A 19,652-nucleotide genomic window follows, 5' to 3' on the forward strand; every position below is an offset into this window, starting at 1 on the left:
GACAGGTCCCATTTCATTTATTGGGTCAAAAAGAGGAGTGTTAAGGTCATTGAAGTTCTCATTAAAAACAGTACAAATCTCATGTGAACATTGACACTAAACAGAGCTTCAAGAACTGTTCTAAGACTATGTTAAATAGTCAGCATTTCTAGGAATAACATCAGTTCATGGTTTCAACTCCATGATCAGAATATTTTAAAAAAAAGGTAGTTTAGGCACTTATCAACTCATCTAGATTCTAGCCAATCGTTCATCAGATCACCAACAGTAATATAGCAACAGAAAGCATGCAGTGCCATTTTAGGATTTGTCTCCTTAGTTAACTGCCACAATTAAGTATCATTCAGATACGAGTAGTTGAAAGACAGATTTGTCCCAGCTGATAAATTGATATGCTTTATTTATTTATTAGTGTACAATAAAAACACTATTAGGTATCGAAAGAAATTCAACAACCACAGGCCTACGCAAGAGCACTCAACCTTACAACAAGCCTTTGTGACCCTCATCACTCACCAACTCAGAAGTCTCTTCTCGACAGTGGCCTTCTGAACCGTCATCACATGAACCTCGTCCCCAGGCTCAATTGCTACCACATAGAGAGCCGGCTGTGTGGACGAGATTATGCTCACACACGCAATCCTTCAGTCAACATTCCATATCTTGCTTACAACCTCACCTAGAAGAGTCCTGGTCTACATACACAAACCCACCATTATACCGGCTGCACTCAAGTCTCCGACACGGAACCAGCAATTAAAGATTAAAAGGTCATGAGACATGTAATTACGATACACATGGTGCAACAGACAAAAACACACGACACATACGTGACAAGACCGGGGATCAATGACTCACACATGATTAGACAAAGACAATAGACAAGGATCAGATAGATTATCAACTTGAATTTGGAATAGTGATTAGTGACTAATCAATGGTTTGAATAATGATTAGTGACTAATCAATGGATGATGCAAGCAGGGAGAGGGTAGTGGAGGAATTTAGCAGTGAAAAATAGAAAAAAATTAAAGCAAAACCAATTATTGTGCAATATAGGAATCCATACAATAGTCATATTTAGAAAGTGCCAAGAAATCAAGACTATACTTACTAAAGCATCACCATGCAAAGAAAACAAAAAAAACATTTCACCAGGTGTTCCTCATACCCCTGCACCAGCTAACACAAAACTAAGGCAAAAACCTGAAACAGCCACTTACATACATACATTCAACACCATTCAAACATTAAATGACTATGTAATTGGTAACCCCTCCCATGGGTAAAATGGATTCTCCAGTATCAATCTAAGTCAAACATTCACCAGCTGCTCTATATGCCTGTGCCTGTTTACGGTCATAAATGATCAATTATTTATGTAACGAGCAAAACCACCATTGAAATATACTTCCATAGCGGAGAAGACACGTTAATCCTGAAAAGCTTTTTACGGAGAATTCATATGCCAATATTAAAATATCTAAAAACATGTGAAACCCCCAAAATGTAAAGTCCTCGTCATCAGAGCACAGGCTACTGAAGCAGGGAAGACAAGTACACTCATGCAGTGGGAGCATTGTGACAACGTGGCCATCCAGTAAACCAGCTAGCTATGCCATGAAACGACACCGTCATGTGATCCACAGGTCCCATTCTGGAGGTTAAAGGTCATTCTTAAACTCTGAGGTCCATAACTAACTCCATAACGTCCTCCCCACTGCCCGTCTGTAAAGGTTTCCATGTCCTTTTGACATAGTCAATGTCCTAAGAGCAAGTACCACAACCCTCCACTCCTCTCAGAACATAAGATTCTTCACAGAGGAATTGCAGCGTCCACTGGGTTTCAACTAAACTATGCCTCAGCACAACATTAGTATAGAAGTTACAATCCATAGAATCAACAGGTGAAATAGGGCCACGGACTCCAGGAGCAGACCCACAGGAAGAGATGCCTCTAGTTTGAATACTTCAGAGCCAGCTAGAGGAGAAAGAAAGTCTCATCATTTTCATATTCTAGCTCATTTCCCCTGAAATAAAAAGGTATTTTCTCTTTGATGGGCCACTTTAAAGCATTCTAGGGCCTAATAGTTTTAGATGACCAATGTCATCCAATTACATAAACATTTAATGAGTTAATTACCTGTGTATGTTCTCATCAATGAGAGTGTTACGCTGGTACACTTATAATGCCTCCTCTCCAAATGAAGAGTTTATTATGAGGATTGATTGGCTCACAATTACTGTAAAACCTAACGGTATGGGGGTGTTGGTAGCCCTCTGGCTCTCTCATTGGGTAGGTGTTCTAGACAAGGTCAACTACACAGCATAGTGTGGAATGATACACACTTCATAATACATGTTAAGTTGCTCATACGTCACGAGCATGGCTGGACCAAACGCAGAGGCTGAAATCAAACTTTCGCCCAACTGTGTGGTGTGTTAGCGTGTGTCTGTGGTGTTGATATTTAACAGCGCAACGTCTCACCTTGTGGGCAGTGTCTGCAAACTGCTGGGCTTTGTGCATCAGGTCTACTGTCTTGTCCTCGGCACGGCCCAGTCTCTCCCCACGCTCCTGCAGGGCCTGGCTTGCCCTCTTGACTACACTAGCCATACTGCCCCCTGGGGGGCGCTGTCCACTGGGACTTGCTCTGTGACCTGCTGCACAACACACACAGAGAAACAGAGAGAGAGAGACAGACAGACAGAGAGACAAAAACTGGTCATGACCACACACACCAAAGATAGGATAACAAACAGGTATAACATTATGTTACAACATCCAAGAGCCAGAATCAAAATGTCAATCTAGCCATCTTTGCTTTCTTTTACTCTAAACTAATGTTTGTCGAGAGAGAGGTAACAATCTGTAGGGGGGGCTAGATCATGCCACCTGGACTGGTCAACTTAGGAGAGAGACTGCCCTACATTTTCTGTTGGTCTGCATCTCTATGCCCTGCTACTGCCTGGCACCTCTCCCTGTGCCACACACACCACACACACACACACACACACGTCAGTTGGTTCCATGAGGAGCCGCGTTTCTTCTCAGTCTCCCTACCCCGCAGACTCAAGGCTAGCCTTTGTTATTTTAGCAGGAGGTTTGGACACAAAGTCGCCAGTCAGCTAGCCGCAACCTCATAGAAGAGCCATTCTCTACTGTAGCGGAGAGAGGTGTTACAGAGGACAATTGACAATCGCCTGAGAGAGGATTATAAAGGAGAATGTAAAGGATACAACCATAGGCCTGCCACTAAGGGTTGTCCTTATATTATTGAAGGTTGTTTTGTCCCCTTACCTCCAGCCTGAGGACTGCTTTGTTTTGAAGCCATCACCTTCTTCACGCGGTTGAAGAAGACCTTGCAACGGTAGATGACCAGATTCACAGTGCAGGCATCTGTTAGAATGACACCCAATGAGACTGATAAAAGCTGTATCATAATCATGATCAATAGGGCAAATAGACAGTACAGAATCAAACAGGAAATTGGAGTCCATGCCATATCATGAGGATAAACCACTCCTACGGTCTCAGAATAATGCAAACTGATAGCTGGTCAATATTGCGCCCTAACACTTCCCCTAGGTCAATGCACGTCGATCTGCAAACATGGAAGTGTTAGGACCAAGGGGAAGGGAGTGAATTGGGACTGACTGTTGACAGACTACGCTTCTCCTTTCACACCCCTTTACCTCCTGTGAGTTTGGACTGACAGTTGACAAATTCAGTCTGGCGGGGCCTGGGACCCACTGTGCTCTTCCGTCTAGCCTGGGCCCCTGGACTTCCTCTTTGGCCCCCTTGGGATCCTGGGCTAACCGGTGCCCCTGGACTAGCTCTCTGGTCCTTCTGCTGGTCTCCAGCTGGGCTACCCAGGCCACCAGGGACCCGCTCCTTGCCCTCCCAGTAAGTCTGACAGGCGTGGTACATGATCTGGATGAAGATGCACTTCTCTGCCGCTGAGCTGGCCACCCATTGGTCAAATGCGTTGTCAAATACCAGGTCAAACTCTGGGCAGTCCTGTGGGAGATTACAGAAGGGTATACAGATGAGGGATACGATAGAGAGGTCACAAGACAGTAGAGGAGAATAGTGGACCAAACCAATCGCCCAGAAACACATGGGTCAGAATCCTGGTGCTCCAATCCCAATTCAACCCTTTATCCATCAAGACCTGATTGGCTCTACTAGTCTAATTAGCCCCCAAACCGCACTGATTCTCATCCATTCTGCTTTGGGAAACTGAACATGGCAGAGGGGGCTAAGGCGAGAGGAAGGAAATGGATGATGAATGGATACAGGGCTTCCAGAGAATCTAGGCAGTACAGTACCACACAGAATATCACATCTATACCATCTCTATGATGACGTCACCTTGTTGGGGTCGATGCCATCGACCTGGCGGAGCTGCTCCACGCTCCACTGTGACCTCCTGGTGAAGGGGGCAGAGCCTCCAAACTGCTTGACCTTGGTGATGAGGAGCTGGGCTGGTCTCTTATTGGTCACTGGGGGATTAGGAGGGGTCATCGGTTAGAAATATGAAACCAAAGCACAGTCATATAATGTAAAAATAGCAAAGTAAATCTACACAGTACTACAATGAAGACAGGATATAAAGAAGAGATTTAGGATTCACTTTCCACAACTAAACGTGTGTTTATTTTATTTTTTACAAACATTGGACACACACCGGACCAGTCACCATCACAGATCAACAAACAGACCGCCAATGCCCATTCTTCTTCAGTGGATTCTCTTGTTCAAACGATATGAGGGGTTGTAATGGGGGAGACTGGCAGTGCCAGCTGAGGACACTAGTCACTCTTCTGTCTGTGGTGTAATTGGGACGGGGTGAGGAGTCCCTCGAGGGACACTGGGGCAGTGAATGCCCATGACTCTGGGTGACTTCATCACAGTAACAATAGCTACTATGGATGGAGAGTGAGTGACACTGAACATCTAAATAATATGCAAGTGATCCTTCCTGCTCAATTATAGGATCCATGTCCTCTGACAACGTCAGACTCAGTGGTATTAGATAGCCAGCATCACAATGTCCTGACTGCAACACAATGAATACCTCTGCATCCTTCCAGTCAGATAATTCCACCATGAGATGGTTAAACAATGTAGCCTTTTAATCCTGAACAAGAGAGTTGTATATACACACAGCAGATCAACAAGTCCTGGATTTAAAATTCAAGTCACAATGGTCCCAGCTGAGAGAAATATGTTACAGGAGCCTACCTGACAGACAGATGTACGTCATAGAGAAATATGTTACAGGAGCCTACCTGACAGACAGATGTATGTCATATATTCTCCCTTGCCTCCAGTGGGCAGAAAGGGAACCTTTTTCCTTTTTCTCCTCTTAACCTCCACAGCCACTAGTATCCTCTCATCCCGGGGGGCAAACACTTCCCTGTTGATAACTGACTGGATATTCATAGTGATCTGGGAGTAGGATAGCCAATAGACAAAACAGATTCATGAACGAAAATATTGAGTATGTTACTCTTGTGAGTCACATGCTTAGTGTATTGTCTTCCAAATGAATAACATCGTATGTGAAAGGTTAGCTACAGATTGTTACACCAGATAATGTTATTTAACCAAAGATTTGTTTGTATTCAATTACTGGGAGTTACAGGGTAGGTAGTGTTTAGTGTAGCGCAGAGATTTCTTCATGGAGCAAAACAAGAATTTATTAAAATAACATTTTCTACATTCAAAACCGACACCTGCAATGGGCCACTTACGAGACCCGTGTTTCCATAAATCAAGGACAAAGACAGTGTCGCCAAAGTGTTACACCAAAAAATACCGATCCTGTATCCCCCAGTAATGGATACCAAAACTCTTCGGTTAAACCACATTATATCTGGTGCAACAATCTGTATTGTAGCTAGTTAAAGGTAAACTTCACACCTGTTAGAGTGGGAGACGCATTAAACTGATTAAAATGAATGTGTCATGGGTCCTTTTTATTCGTTTAAATTTGATTACATTTATCATCATCATCAAAATCCCCAAATGCTTTATCGATTATTCTTTAGTAACCCTCGACATACAACTAAGAGAGAAGAAAGTTGTATGGTATACAATACCTTTTTTGTTGTTTTACTCCACCAAGATGCAGAAACAGCTAGGCTGATTACCAAACGACTCGACTGGCTTGTATAACTGTCAGGCTACCACCTCTAATCAACCGCCACAAGGTTTACAATCCGAGTTAAATTTCTACTCTAGAGCATTGCGGAGAAGGTGACTCTGTCTGGAGACCATCCCATTTGAACAAGTTAGAAGTCACGTGGGGAAAATGATTTATTGGGTTGAATCTCATACAATAATTATTTTAATCTTGGTTTACCATCATTCTTCATAGGCTTACTCTTTGCAGGTTGCTCTCTCAGGAATACATTAAACAGGAAATCAGCAGCAAAAACAATAGCAACGGCACCCTCACTCCTGTTTTGGTAAAAATATGAGGGATTGTGCTGGATAAATTAATTCACTCTCCAATCCATAGACAGCTATGCATGTAAGGATCCATCAAAAGTGTTGTTTTAACCATGTTTTGAGGCTATATAGTGTTTGTTTCCATTTTTTGTTTCCAAACATTGGAGTAACACAAGCTTATATTTTAGTGTGACAGTTGAACTAAGCTCATGAGACTTGTATAAGTTATATTCTTCAAGAATCCGTGGGTACATATCATTCATTTAAAAGTCTAAAAAAGGATGTAGTTACCGCTGATTGCCTCTTTAAAAAGTTGAATTTGCCACGACACTATTTCCAAAGCTCACTGATATGGCTCGTCTTTATTTACTCAAAAGTAGGCCTAATGTTGAATGCACGGAGACCACAGACAGACAGCTGTAGAGATATAGTTTAATGTAAAACAAATGGTTTACCAAGGTTAAGCACCACGTCATTCATTTGAAGAGGGAACGAAAAAAAATTTCCACTAGTTACCACAGCCCAAAAGTCGAAATTGGCTATCGTAAAAATGTATGAAAACAAAAATGTGCTTAATTTAAGGTTAGGTTTGGGCATAAGTTTAGCAGGGTGGTTCGGGTTAGGTTTTGAATCACATTTTAAGAAGATACATTTTTAGAAAAATGCCTTTTTTTACTTTGTGGCTGTGGTAACAAGTGGCGACCGTTAAAAAAGAGTGAGCATGAGTGGATCAGACAGTGAGTGGAGAGGAGACATGACAGAAAAATAGTGTCCTCTGGTGGAAGGCAAAAGGGAATATGGCTGAAGGGTGGACGACCCACAACACAATCACAATTACATTTCCTTAGCACAGGAGGTTGGTGGCACCTTAATTGGGGAGGACGGGCTCGTGGTAATGGGTGAAGGAGGACGGGCTCGTGGTAGTGGGTGAAGGGGGACGGGCTCGTGGTAATGGGTGAAGGGGGACGGGCCCGTGGTAATGGGTGAAGGGGGACGGGCCCGTGGTAATGGGTGAAGGGGGACGGGCTCGTGGTAATGGGTGAAGGGGGACGGGCTCGTGGTAATGGATGAAGAGGGACGGGCTCGTGGTAATGGATGAAGAGGGACGGGCTCGTGGTAATGGATGAAGGGGGACGGGCCCGTGGTAATGGATGAAGGGGGACGGGCCCGTGGTAATGGATGAAGGGGGACGGGCCCGTGGTAATGGGTGAAGGGGGACGGGCTCGTGGTAATGGATGAAGGGGGACGGGCTCGTGGTAATGGATGAAGGCGGACAGGCTCGTGGTAATGGATGAAGGGGGACGGGCCCGTGGTAATGGGTGAAGGGGGACGGGCTCGTGGTAATGGATGAAGGGGGACGGGCTCGTGGTAATGGATGAAGGGGGACGGGCTCGTGGTAATGGATGAAGGGGGACGGGCTCGTGGTAATGGATGAAGGGGGACGGGCTCGTGGTAATGGATGAAGGGGGACAGGCTCGTGGTAATGGATGAAGGGGGACGGGCTCGTGGTAATGGATGAAGGCGGACAGGCTCGTGGTAATGGATGAAGGGGGACAGGCTCGTGGTAATGGATGAAGGGGGACGGGCTCGTGGTAATGGATGAAGGGGGACGGGCTCGTGGTAATGGATGAAGGGGGACGGGCTCGTGGTAATGGATGAAGGGGGACGGGCTCGTGGTAATGGATGAAGGGGGACGGGCTCGTGGTAATGGATGAAGGGGGACGGGCTCGTGGTAATGGATGAAGGGGGACGGGCTCGTGGTAATGGATGAAGGGGGACGGGCTCGTGGTAATGGATGAAGGGGGACGGGCTCGTGGTAATGGGTGAAGGGGGACGGGCTCGTGGTAATGGGTGAAGGGGGACGGGCTCGTGGTAATGGATGAAGGGGGACAGGCTCGTGGTAATGGCTGTAGCGGAATTGGTGGAATGGTATCAAATGGTTTCCATGTGATTAAGCCATTCCATTTGCTCCGTTCCATCCGTTATAAGCCGTCCCCTCAGCAGCCGCCACTGTTCCCTAGGGTACAGTACTTCATTTTGTCTTCAATTACAACTCTATGCGAAATTAAGAGAAGACATCGATGTCACTTACACGTTATGGCACATGAATGGGTGAATTGTATCCTAAGGACGATGAACCTATCATCTCTATAAGTGTAACAGTGACAACATCCCACTGGGCACACACTGGTTGAATCAATGTTGTTACCATGGCATTTCAATGAAATTACGTTGAACCAACGTGGAATAGACGTTGAATTGACGTCTGTGCCCAGTGGGACAACATGTAAACAAGGCTATGCCGAACCAAGGAGAGAACCATGGGTAAGACTCACTAAGAGGTTTCTCAATACCCTTTCATACTACAGAACTAAACTATGCTGTGTTGTACTGGCCTGGTCTGGTTATGCATCCGCCATAGCTGTTAGAACCATGCTAGAAAGGACAATGTGAAAATAAAATATCTGTGCCAGCACAGTTTGATTTGGATCGGCCCTATAGTGGGAACCAGGTGTTAGAGCAAAGGCATGGGGGTGACAGAGTAGAATACCAAGGAATCTGACAGTCTGATCTAACAAGGGAGGCGTTCAAACACATCTGAGGAGAAATGAAATAGCTAACATTCACAAGACAGTAAAAAGTCATCCTAACAGATACTGTGTTTAAAAAAAAAAAACTCTGCTGTGTTTACACAAATCATATAAAAAAAAAAAACTCCTGATGGCAAGCTTTATTCTGGCAGAGATCTGATGTAAGTGATGTCATTCGATGTTAGTGTAATTACTTTGCTAAAAGCTTTTAACAAATGAGCCTGCGTGCTGTAATCCCTCACTAACAGCAAGACATGTTTTAAACCTTTATTTAACTAGGCAAGTCAGTTAATAACAAATTCTTATTTACAATGACGGCCAAACCCGGACAACGCTGGGCCAATTGTGCGGCACCCTATGGGGACTCAATCACGGCCGGATGTGATTCAGCCTGGATTCAAACCAGGGACTGTAGTGTCAGGTCTTGAGATGCATTGCCTTAGAACGCTGCTCCACTCTGGAGCCCAAGCAAAGCATATTCCTCCCTGTCTATGTACATACCGCATGCTATGTTTTCATTTTGACCCACATCATTATTGATTCTAATAAAGTATATTGTATTAGTACAGTTTATTGTCCTGTCCTCTCCAATGCAACTCTCTTTAGTTACTTGGATGTAAATAAAACATGTTGCATGGGTCCTTCATGCCTGTGTTCCTCTTGTTTTACTGATATGTTGTCTGTTTGTTGCCTGACTAGAAAGTTACTGCGTTATGTGCAACATGTCAGCGTTAGTAGTACAAACGGATATAGTAGTGCTCTGTTGGATCAAGACAATTCACAGCAGAACTAAAACAATTCTGTGGTCTTCTGATGGATGGATCAGCCAAGCGACCGAACCTGCCATTAGGTTATGAGACATAAGCAAATAACTGTATTTGGCAACTTTGCTCAAGTTGTCTACTCAACATAAGCATCTTTCCATCATCCCTTATAGAAATGTTCAGTTAGTTAGTTAGTGTAAACATGGTACCTCAACATATCATCATCCTAGCAGTACAGGTAGTCTATAGAGCTACATTCTATTTACTCTACCACATGCTCGGGTCCAATGACCTCATCCAAGCAGCATTAACCCTAGCCTGGTCAAACCAGACTGAACGGAAAAAAACTATGTTTAACCAGGCTACTTCAAACCTTCTGCAACAATCCACTTTGATCCACCTAACGGGTTGAAATCAAATGAAACCAAATGGGTTTCAATGTTCTGAGGGATGGATTTGGATGTAACGCTCTCAACAGGCTAAACATCTAAATGAGTGTTGATGCTGGGAGTTGTGAGAGGAGAGGTTGGGCTAGAGGCATGGCTACAGTTTCAGGAGTCACACAAACCCACTCAAAGCTGTGTCCGACACCAACACAGTCAATGCCAAGTCCAAGATAATGAACACTGACAGATGCTTGGTCCTAGAGGCATCATTTAGTCACAGGAAAGAGGAACAGTCTTCGCTGAGGTTGGTGCGTGCCTGGGGGGTAAAGTCTTCAATAAACCCACAGGGTGGGTATATGAGGAACAGTCACTATTAGGACCATAGGGTAAAGGGTACGGTCATTGACGGGATGACCACAGGCTGGCCACAGGCTGTGAAGTGGTCTCTGATACACAGTTATGTCTAATCGGTCTGGTCGCAAATCTTTGTGTGTACACTGGGATACTATTACATGTGTTGAGGGAAAGGGAAAAATAGTGTGTGTGTCTCCCTCTGTGTGTGTGCGTGTCTCTGTGTGTGTGTGTCTCTCTCTCTCTGTGTGTGTGTGTGTGTGTCTATGTCTCTGTGTGTGTGTGTGTGTGTGTGTGTCTCTCTCTCTCTGTGTGTGTGTGTGTGTGTGTTTTGGCTGTGGGTTAGGATAACTCTGGGTTATCCTCAGAGAGCTGAGTGGGATACCCCTGTCTATACATGAAGGTGAGAAGAAACAGTGCCACGTCGTGTGAACACCAATAGGCTGTGTGCGAGGTCACCGCCGACCAATAGCGGCTCTCCACCATGCCTTCTCGCAGCTCAAAGTCAATGCGCCTCTCCAACTCCACTGTAACACAAAGAAAGACAGAGTTAAAACACACACTTGTAATACTAGCCATAGATACTGTAACCAAACAGAATTAGAAAAGAGAATAGGAAAAGGACATAGATCATAGTAAAGTTCACTGCTGGTTTCCCATAACAATATGACAGAGCATACCTGGGTTTTTCAAACACTTTATATACTAACACTTGATTTAGCTTGAGTTTGTACTTTTGGTTGTGTTACAGGGCAGAGTTTCTACATTTCCTCATGATGATACAGGTTTGGTTATGTTACAGGGCAGAGTTTCTACATTTCCTCATGATGATACAGGTTTGGTTATGTTACAGGGCAGAGTTTCTACATTTCCTCATGATGATACAGGTTTGGTTATGTTACAGGGCAGAGTTTCTACATTTCCTCATGATGATACAGGTTTGGTTATGTTACAGGGCAGAGTTTCTACATTTCCTCATTATGATACAGGTTTGGTTATGTTACAGGGCAGAGTTTCTACATTTCCTCATGATGATACAGGTTTGGTTATGTTACAGGGCAGAGTTTCTACATTTCCTCATGATGATACAGGTTTGGTTATGTTACAGGGCAGAGTTTCTACATTTCCTCATGATGATACAGGTTTGGTTATGTTACAGGGCAGAGTTTCTACATTTCCTCATTATGATACAGGTTTGGTTATGTTACAGGGCAGAGTTTCTACATTTCCTCATGATGATACAGGTTTGGTTATGTTACAGGGCAGAGTTTCTACATTTCCTCATTATGATACAGGTTTGGTTATGTTACAGGGCAGAGTTTCTACATTTCCTCATGATGATACAGGTTTGGTTATGTTACAGGGCAGAGTTTCTACATTTCCTCATGATGATACAGGTTTGGTTATGTTACAGGGCAGAGTTTCTACATTTCCTCATTATGATACAGGTTTGGTTATGTTACAGGGCAGAGTTTCTAGATGTCTTCATTCCAAGGAGGTTTTCCGGGCCACTGTGCTCTGGCTTCTTGGTTGTATTGCCGGGTTACTGTTAAAGCACTTTGTGGCTAATTGAGGTAAGACAGTAATTCTGCTCATAGATGATGCATGTACAGTATGAACTACACATTGACACATCCAGCCCAAAGCAGGACGTTTAAAAAATACTTAGTAGTTGCCAAAGTGTGTCTTTAAGGACCTTGGGCACTGACCAGCCAGGCTAATAGACTGCAATTTTTACCAGCCCAGGTCCAAAATCTGTGCCATGCGATAATTGAAAAGACAACATTTCATTAACCGTTGGGCTAGTTGGACACATTTTCTACTAGCCTGCTCTGAAAAGTACTAGCCACGGGCTAGCTTGATTTCCATCCCTGATACGTACATGTGGTGTTGTCCAGGATAGCCGAGGTGGACCGAGATATGGAGGACTCTATTTCCCTTGTCTCCTCTACTACAGGTAACTTCTCTAACTCCGTAGCCACACCCTCCTCTCCTGATATGGCATTATCCACCTCCAAGACCCCGCCCTCTGAATCGGAAGGCTCCTCCTCCACGTTGCCCACCTGACCACTTGAGCGTGAGAAGCGGGAGAAGAAGATCCCGCCAATGCCTTTCCCGAGACTGGCCGCACCTGCCGACATGGAGAACACAGCGAAACTCAAAGACAGACAGACACACACACATACAAACACACGAACACGCACACACAATCACATTGAGCAGCACAGCACAGGACAGCACATATCAATCAACTAATGTGTCCTCACAGATATAGGCAGGAAAACACAACATTTAAATTGTCCATAGCACACCCACGCATTTACAAATAATTACCTTAGATTTGGTCCTACACTGCAAAGTGTTCTTTAAAAAAATATGATCTAATACTGAATAAAGGAAATATAAGGAATCAGAGGTCTTCTAGTGTCAATCCCTGTGATAAGACTTAATTGCTCTCCCTTGACTTGTTGAGGCTGTGTTTTCTGGACAGTGATTCAGCTATGCAAGCTACTTCTGTTTCAGCGAGATCAAATTACATCTTTCCACAAAATGACATATATACACCTGCTCGTCGAACATCTCATTCTGAACTCCTGGGCATTAATATGGAGTCTGTCCCCCGCTTGACTGCTATAAAAGCCTTGACTCTTCTGGGGAGGCTTTCCACTAGATGTTGGAACATTTCTGTGAGGACTTGCTTCCATTCAGCCACAAGAGCATTAGTGAGGTCGGGCACTGATGTTGGGCGAATAGGCCTGGTTTGCAGTCGGCATTCCAATTCATCCCAAAGGTGTTCAATGGGGTTGAGGTGAGGGCTCTGTGCAGGCCAGTCTAGTTGTTCCACACCGATGGACAAACCATTTCTGTAAGGACCTCGCTTTGTGCACAGGGGCTTTGTCATGCTGAAAAGGAAAAGGCCTTACCCAAACTGTTGCCACAAAGTTGGAAGCACAGAAATGGTCTGGCATCCGCCAAACCTAGATTAGTCCGTCGGACTGCCAGATGGTAAAGCGTGATTCATCACTCCAGAGAACGCGTTTCCACTGCTCCAGAGTTCAATGGTGGCAGGCTTTGCACCCGAGGACAGACAATTTTTACGCACTACGCTCTTCAACACTCAGTGGGCCCGAGGCGGAGCCTTTGTTGCTCCTAGACATTTCCACTTCACAATGACAGCATTTACAGTTGACTGGGGCAGCTCTAGCAGGGCAGAAATTTGACGAACTGACTTGTTGGAAAGGTGGCATCCTATGACGGTGCCACGATGAAAGTCACTGAGCTCTTCAGTAAGGCCATTCTACTGCCAGTGTTTGTCTATGGAGATTGCATGGATGTGTGCGCGATATAATACACCTGTCAACAACGGGTGTGGCTGAAATAGCCGAATCCATTAATTTGAAGGTGTGTTCACATACTTTTGTGTATGTGGGTGGGTCTGTCCTTGACTGAACCCAAACAGCCTACTCTCTCCACTACACAACAGCCCACTCTCTCCACTACAACCTAACAGCCCACTCTCTCCACTACAACCTAACAGCCCACTCTCTCCACTACAACCTAACAGCCCACTCTCTCCACTACGACCTAACAGCCCACTCTCTCCACTACGACCTAACAGCCCACTCTCTCCACTACGACCTAACAGCCCACTCTCTCCACTATCACCTAACAGCCCACTCTCTCCACTATCACCTAACAGCCCACTCTCTCCACTATCACCTAACAGCCCACTCTCTCCACTATGACCTAACAAAAGAAGGCGATTTCAGGAGTCCAAAATAAAAAACAACAACGAGGTAAACAAACAGTAAAGTCTAAATAGCAAGGAGATAAAAATAAAGAACCTGTCACAGAAAGTCCTCATGTCTCTCCCTTCCTCCCCCCTCTCTCTCCAGCCCCCTCTCTCACCCATAATGCTGGCTTTCCCCAGATTTGTGATGGACTCTCCGTAGTGTCTTCGGGTCTGAGGGGGGGAGGTACAGGGGCTGGGGAGGCTCTCCGTGTCCGAGATGGATGCTCTCTCCTTCAGTGCAGGGTTGAGCAGCGTGGGACGGATCTGGTCGTACGGTGTCGGACTACATGTGTTATACCTGTACAACCCGGTCACAATATATACATGTCATTCACAAACATGGAAATTCCTGATTCATACAACACTGCTCCAGGGGTGCTGCTCTGCCACCGATTATTTGCTGTTCCCAATCTGTGTGTGTGTGTGTGTGCTGACTGTGAACTAGTATATTCAAAATAACATATTAAATCCACTACTCACCAGTGTATTTGGACAGGTGAAATGTTACTGTAGTTCTTTAAGATCAGCGGCTCCAATCGGTAAGCCTGAAAATACAGCCATAGGCATCATTAAGCACATCCATCATGCCGTCAGCAATCTCGATACTGGAACCCAGAACCAAATCTTGCTGCGCTAGCTAGCTAGCCGCTTGATGTGATTCTGGAGGCGGAAATGGCAGCTGAGCCTCTACCAAGCTCTTCCCCTTTCACCTTCCAATCCTTTATAGGTACAGTATATTACAGTACCCCATCAGTGACTGACTGCATGACTGAATGACTCTACTGTCTGGTTCAGTTGGTTGGCTCACCACAGGGTCGGTAGGATGAAAGACGTTGAAGAGACGTTGGCAGATGGATTTGGGTAAGATGTGATCCTGAGTCACGTTGTTCCCCGGTCGGATCCCTCGTAACGCCAAGAACACGGCAAGGGGAGAACCCATGCAGAAAAAGTTCTCCACCTAGAGGCAAATAAACGGCGCAGAGAACATCAGAGGATGACAAAGGGTTCCTTCCCAGCTCAGGAGGTCTGTCACGACAATGAGAAGGAATGGAATAAAGAATATGTCACCTTAAATTTCAAGGCTGAAGAAGAACCTTCAGATGACGGGGATTGCAACCCAGCAAACTGATTTTCCAAATCTCGTAACCTTTTAGACATGAATGCAACACAACATTATCACACAACTATAAATTAACATAAACATTTAACACTGGGGACAACTTACAGTGGTCGACTGGGTGACCACGGTGTCGTGTTCATCCATTTGGTGCCTAATGAATATGACCCTGGCTAGTGAGTGTCTACCGACCTGAGTCGTGTGAGTCTCATCTCCTCTTGTAGTTGACGCCCCTGACAGCTTGGCCAGCGCTCTTGCATCTCCTCGGGGTCGGCCCATAGTTCTTCATGATGGAAGCGTACCGGATCCCAGCCTGTCATGATGTCGAAGGTTATGACACAACCCAGGGAGTGGGACACGATGGACACCTTGCCACTCTCCCCAAACTCAGGGTTCCGCATGCAGAAGAGGCTGTAGAGACGATTCAGCTCCTGAGTTAAACCCTTAGTGATCTACAGAGACAAACAGTGGGACCAATTACATTTTGTGTGTGGCTGAGAGTGCTTTCTGTGTGGGACTGTTCAATGCAACACATGATAAGTGTGTGTGTTTGTGTGTATATGTGTGTGTGAGGATCTCACCTCGTCTCTGTACAGAGGGCTGGTGTAGTACATGATGTCCATGGCACTGCTGTTGAGCATATCCCTGAGTCCACGAACCTTGTCTGGAGTGATGGAGTCCACTGTGTCTACAACCATCACACACACACACACACACACACACACACACAAAGTCATCAACAAAGAACACATTTCAACCCGTCTGGTGAAAAGCCCAGTCCAATACAGCATGTACAGTAAACAACTGTTTTATTGTTGTCATAAGGCTAAAGCACAAACAGACCAGTGGGTTCACAGGTTAAGTTGTTTGTCTTCATTACACAACAACAGCTGTTACTGCATTTACCTCTTAGAACAAATTGCAAGTGAGGTCTAAAGTAGATGTGGAAAAATATTACACAAGCACATACAATGTTACTCACATGATAAAAACAGACACCACACCCTGCAATCTATGCTACCACAGACAACGTTTCCACCACTTAGGTGTTCAATCTATGCTACCACAGACGTTTCCACCACTTAGGTGTTCAATCTATGCTACCACAGACAACGTTTCCACCACTTAGGTGTTCAATCTATGCTACCACAGACAACGTTTCCACCACTTAGGTGTTCAATCTATGCTACCACAGACAACATTTCCACCACTTAGGTGTTCATTTTTTTTTTCATTTCTCCTTTATTTAACCAGGTAAGCTAGTTGAGAACATGTTCTCATTTGCAACTGCGACCTGGCCAAGATAAAGCATAGCAGTGTGAACAGACAACACAGAGTTACACATGGAGTAAACAACAAACAAGTCAATAACACAGTAGAAAAAAAAAAAAGAAAAAAAAAATCTATGCTACCACAGACAATGTTTCCAAAACGTAGGTGTTCAATCTATGCTACCACAGACAATGTTTCCAAAACGTAGGTGTTCAATCTATGCTACCACAGACAACGTTTCCAAAACGTAGGTGTTCAATCTATGCTACCACAGACAACGTTTCCAAAACGTAGGTGTTCAATCTATGCTACCACAGACAACGTTTCCAAAACGTAGGTGTTCAATCTATGCTACCACAGACAATGTTTCCAAAACGTAGGTGTTCAATCTATGCTACCACAGACAACGTTTCCAAAACGTAGGTGTTCAATCTATGCTACCACAGACAACGTTTCCAAAACGTAGGTGTTCAATCTATGCTACCACAGACAACGTTTCCAAAACGTAGGTGTTCAATCTATGCTACCACAGACAACGTTTCCAAAACGTAGGTGTTCAATCTATGCTACCACAGACAACGTTTCCAAAACGTAGGTGTTCAATCTATGCTACCACAGACAATGTTTCCAAAACGTAGGTGTTCAATCTATGCTACCACAGACAACGTTTCCAAAACGTAGGTGTTCAATCTATGCTACCACAGACAACGTTTCCAAAACGTAGGTGTTCAATCTATGCTACCACAGACAACGTTTCCAAAACGTAGGTGTTCAATCTATGCTACCACAGACAACGTTTCCAAAACGTAGGTGTTCAATCTATGCTACCACAGACAACGTTTCCAAAACGTAGGTGTTCAATCTATGCTACCACAGACAACGTTTCCGAAACGTAGGTGTTCAATCTATGCTACCACAGACAACGTTTCCAAAACGTAGGTGTTCAATCTATGCTACCACAGACAATGTTTCCGAAACGTAGGTGTTCAATCTATGCTACCACAAACAACGTTTCCACCACTTAGGAGTTCAATCTATGCTACCACAGACAACATTTCCACCACTTAGGTGTTCAATCTATGCTACCACAGACAACATTTCCACCACTTAGGTGTTCAATCTATGCTACCACAGACAACGTTTCCACCACTTAGGTGTTCAATCTATGCTACCACAGACAACGTTTTGACCACATAGGAGTTCAATCTATGCTACCACAGACAACGTTTTGACCACATAGAAGTTCAATAGGTCACAAAGTGGGTGTGGCCACACATACCTCCATCCAGGCACAGTTTGGACCTCCACTCCACAGGAAGGAACTCCACGTGTCCTGTGGAACGATCTGAGAAATGCTTCTCCTCCATCTTTCTAGCAGCCTCCCTCATCCTATAGAAGAGTAATGGCACAGACACAGATCCACATTAAGAAAACATACATCTCCAAGAATATTTGGTAATATTTCCTATGAATACCCACTTTGTGAAGCATTATACATGCATTACTAATGCATCAAAATGCTAAACATACAGTTTGTGACTACCACATGAAGCAGGTTGACAGAATGCCAAGAGTGTGCAAAGCTGTCATCAAGGAAAAGGATGGCTACTTTGAAGAATCTCAAATATAAAATATATTTTGATTTGTTGAACACTTTTTCGGTTACTACATGATTCCATATGTGTTATTTCACAGTTTTGATGTCTTCACTATTATTCTACAATGTAGAAAATAGTCAAAATTAAGAAAAGCCTTGAATGAGTAGGTGTGTCCAAATGTTTGACTGGTGCTGTAGGTGATAATAGTTGCTCATTAACAATGGTTCTGTGAGAACCTTAGATTTAGTCCTCCAATGTTTGGTATACTTTCTCATACTCTGCTCACTTTCCCCATAATATGACTATATTATAAACATATTAGATTGTATAACACCCGTTGACAGGGTCTGAGAGAGTTTTATACCATATCGTCACTGAGTTCCTTGTTCCTGTAACTCACATGCTTGTGTTCCTGATGATGCGGCCCTGGTCCATCTTCTGGCCAATCCCGTGCACCACAAAGACGATGTGTGTTGTTTCGGGCGGGGTGTCCTCGGGCGCTGCCTCTTCCACATAGCCCCGATGGAGACGCGTCCCACTACTGCCAGCTGAGGAGGAATTAAACCAGCTCTTTTACCATATACAGTGCCTTGCGAAAGTATTCGGTCCCCTTGAACTTTGCGACCTTTTGCCACATTTCAGGCTTCAAACATAAAGATATAAACTGTATTTTTTTGTGAAGAATCAACAACAAGTGGGACACAATCATGAAGTGGAACAACATTTATTGGATATTTCAAACTTTTTTAACAAATCAAAAACTGAAAAATTGGGCGTGCAAAATTATTCAGCCCCTTTACTTTCAGTGCAGCAAACTCTCTCCAGAAGTTCAGTGAGGATCTCTGAATGATCCAATGTTGACCTAAATGACTAATGATGATAAATACAATCCACCTGTGTGTAATCAAGTCTCCGTATAAATGCACCTGCACTGTGATAGTCTCAGAGGTCCGTTAAAAGCGCAGAGAGCATCATGAAGAACAAGGAACACACCAGGCAGGTCCGAGATACTGTTGTGAAGAAGTTTAAAGCCGGATTTGGATACAAAAAGATTTCCCAAGCTTTGAACATCCCAAGGAGCACTGTGCAAGCGATAATATTGAAATGGAAGGAGTATCAGACCACTGCAAATCTACCAAGACCTGGCCGTCCCTCTAAACTTTCAGCTCATACAAGGAGAAGACTGATCAGAGATGCAGCCAAGAGGCCCATGATCACTCTGGATGAACTGCAGAGATCTACAGCTGAGGTGGGAGACTCTGTCCATAGGACAACAATCAGTCGTATATTGCACAAATCTGGCCTTTATGGAAGAGTGGCAAG

At 44.4% G+C, this 19,652-nt stretch overlaps 2 protein-coding genes across 4 annotated transcripts in view; both read right to left on the reverse strand.

Annotated features, from left to right (window-relative positions):
- On the reverse strand, nt 1-6,905 carry LOC110522538 (syntaxin-binding protein 6). Of its 2 annotated transcripts, none has more exons than XM_021600988.3 (7): nt 6,106-6,905; nt 5,293-5,452; nt 4,373-4,503; nt 3,694-4,018; nt 3,299-3,397; nt 2,489-2,661; nt 1-1,981 (listed from the first exon to the last, which is right to left on the reverse strand). In XM_021600988.3, exons 2-7 carry the CDS (start codon nt 5,444-5,446, stop codon nt 1,958-1,960), a joined length of 906 nt encoding a protein of 301 aa, XP_021456663.3. In that variant the 5' UTR covers nt 5,447-5,452; nt 6,106-6,905; the 3' UTR covers nt 1-1,957. The 2 variants fall into 2 exon arrangements, with proteins under 2 accessions (XP_021456663.3, XP_021456665.3); XM_021600990.3 differs by having other exon boundaries at nt 2,489-2,658; nt 6,106-6,872.
- LOC110521086 (phospholipase DDHD1) overlaps nt 6,876-19,652 on the reverse strand; it is a 17,599-nt gene continuing 4,822 nt past the window's right edge. For both annotated transcript variants that reach the window (XM_036976144.2, XM_036976145.2), the window contains exons 4-13: nt 18,730-18,877; nt 18,011-18,120; nt 16,041-16,147; nt 15,652-15,911; nt 15,411-15,489; nt 15,151-15,300; nt 14,823-14,887; nt 14,459-14,640; nt 12,432-12,680; nt 6,876-11,076 (exon numbers count right to left, since the gene is read on the reverse strand). In XM_036976144.2, coding sequence (XP_036832039.1) covers nt 10,892-11,076; nt 12,432-12,680; nt 14,459-14,640; nt 14,823-14,887; nt 15,151-15,300; nt 15,411-15,489; nt 15,652-15,911; nt 16,041-16,147; nt 18,011-18,120; nt 18,730-18,877 — 1,535 coding nt within the window. In that variant the 3' untranslated portion in view covers nt 6,876-10,891. The remainder of the gene's footprint in view (nt 11,077-12,431; nt 12,681-14,458; nt 14,641-14,822; nt 14,888-15,150; nt 15,301-15,410; nt 15,490-15,651; nt 15,912-16,040; nt 16,148-18,010; nt 18,121-18,729; nt 18,878-19,652) is intronic.

This window comes from Oncorhynchus mykiss, chromosome 4 (assembly GCF_057628025.1).
Source record: "Oncorhynchus mykiss isolate SJ-2025 chromosome 4, ASM5762802v1, whole genome shotgun sequence".
In the NCBI taxonomy this organism is placed as follows: Eukaryota; Metazoa; Chordata; class Actinopteri; order Salmoniformes; family Salmonidae; genus Oncorhynchus; species Oncorhynchus mykiss.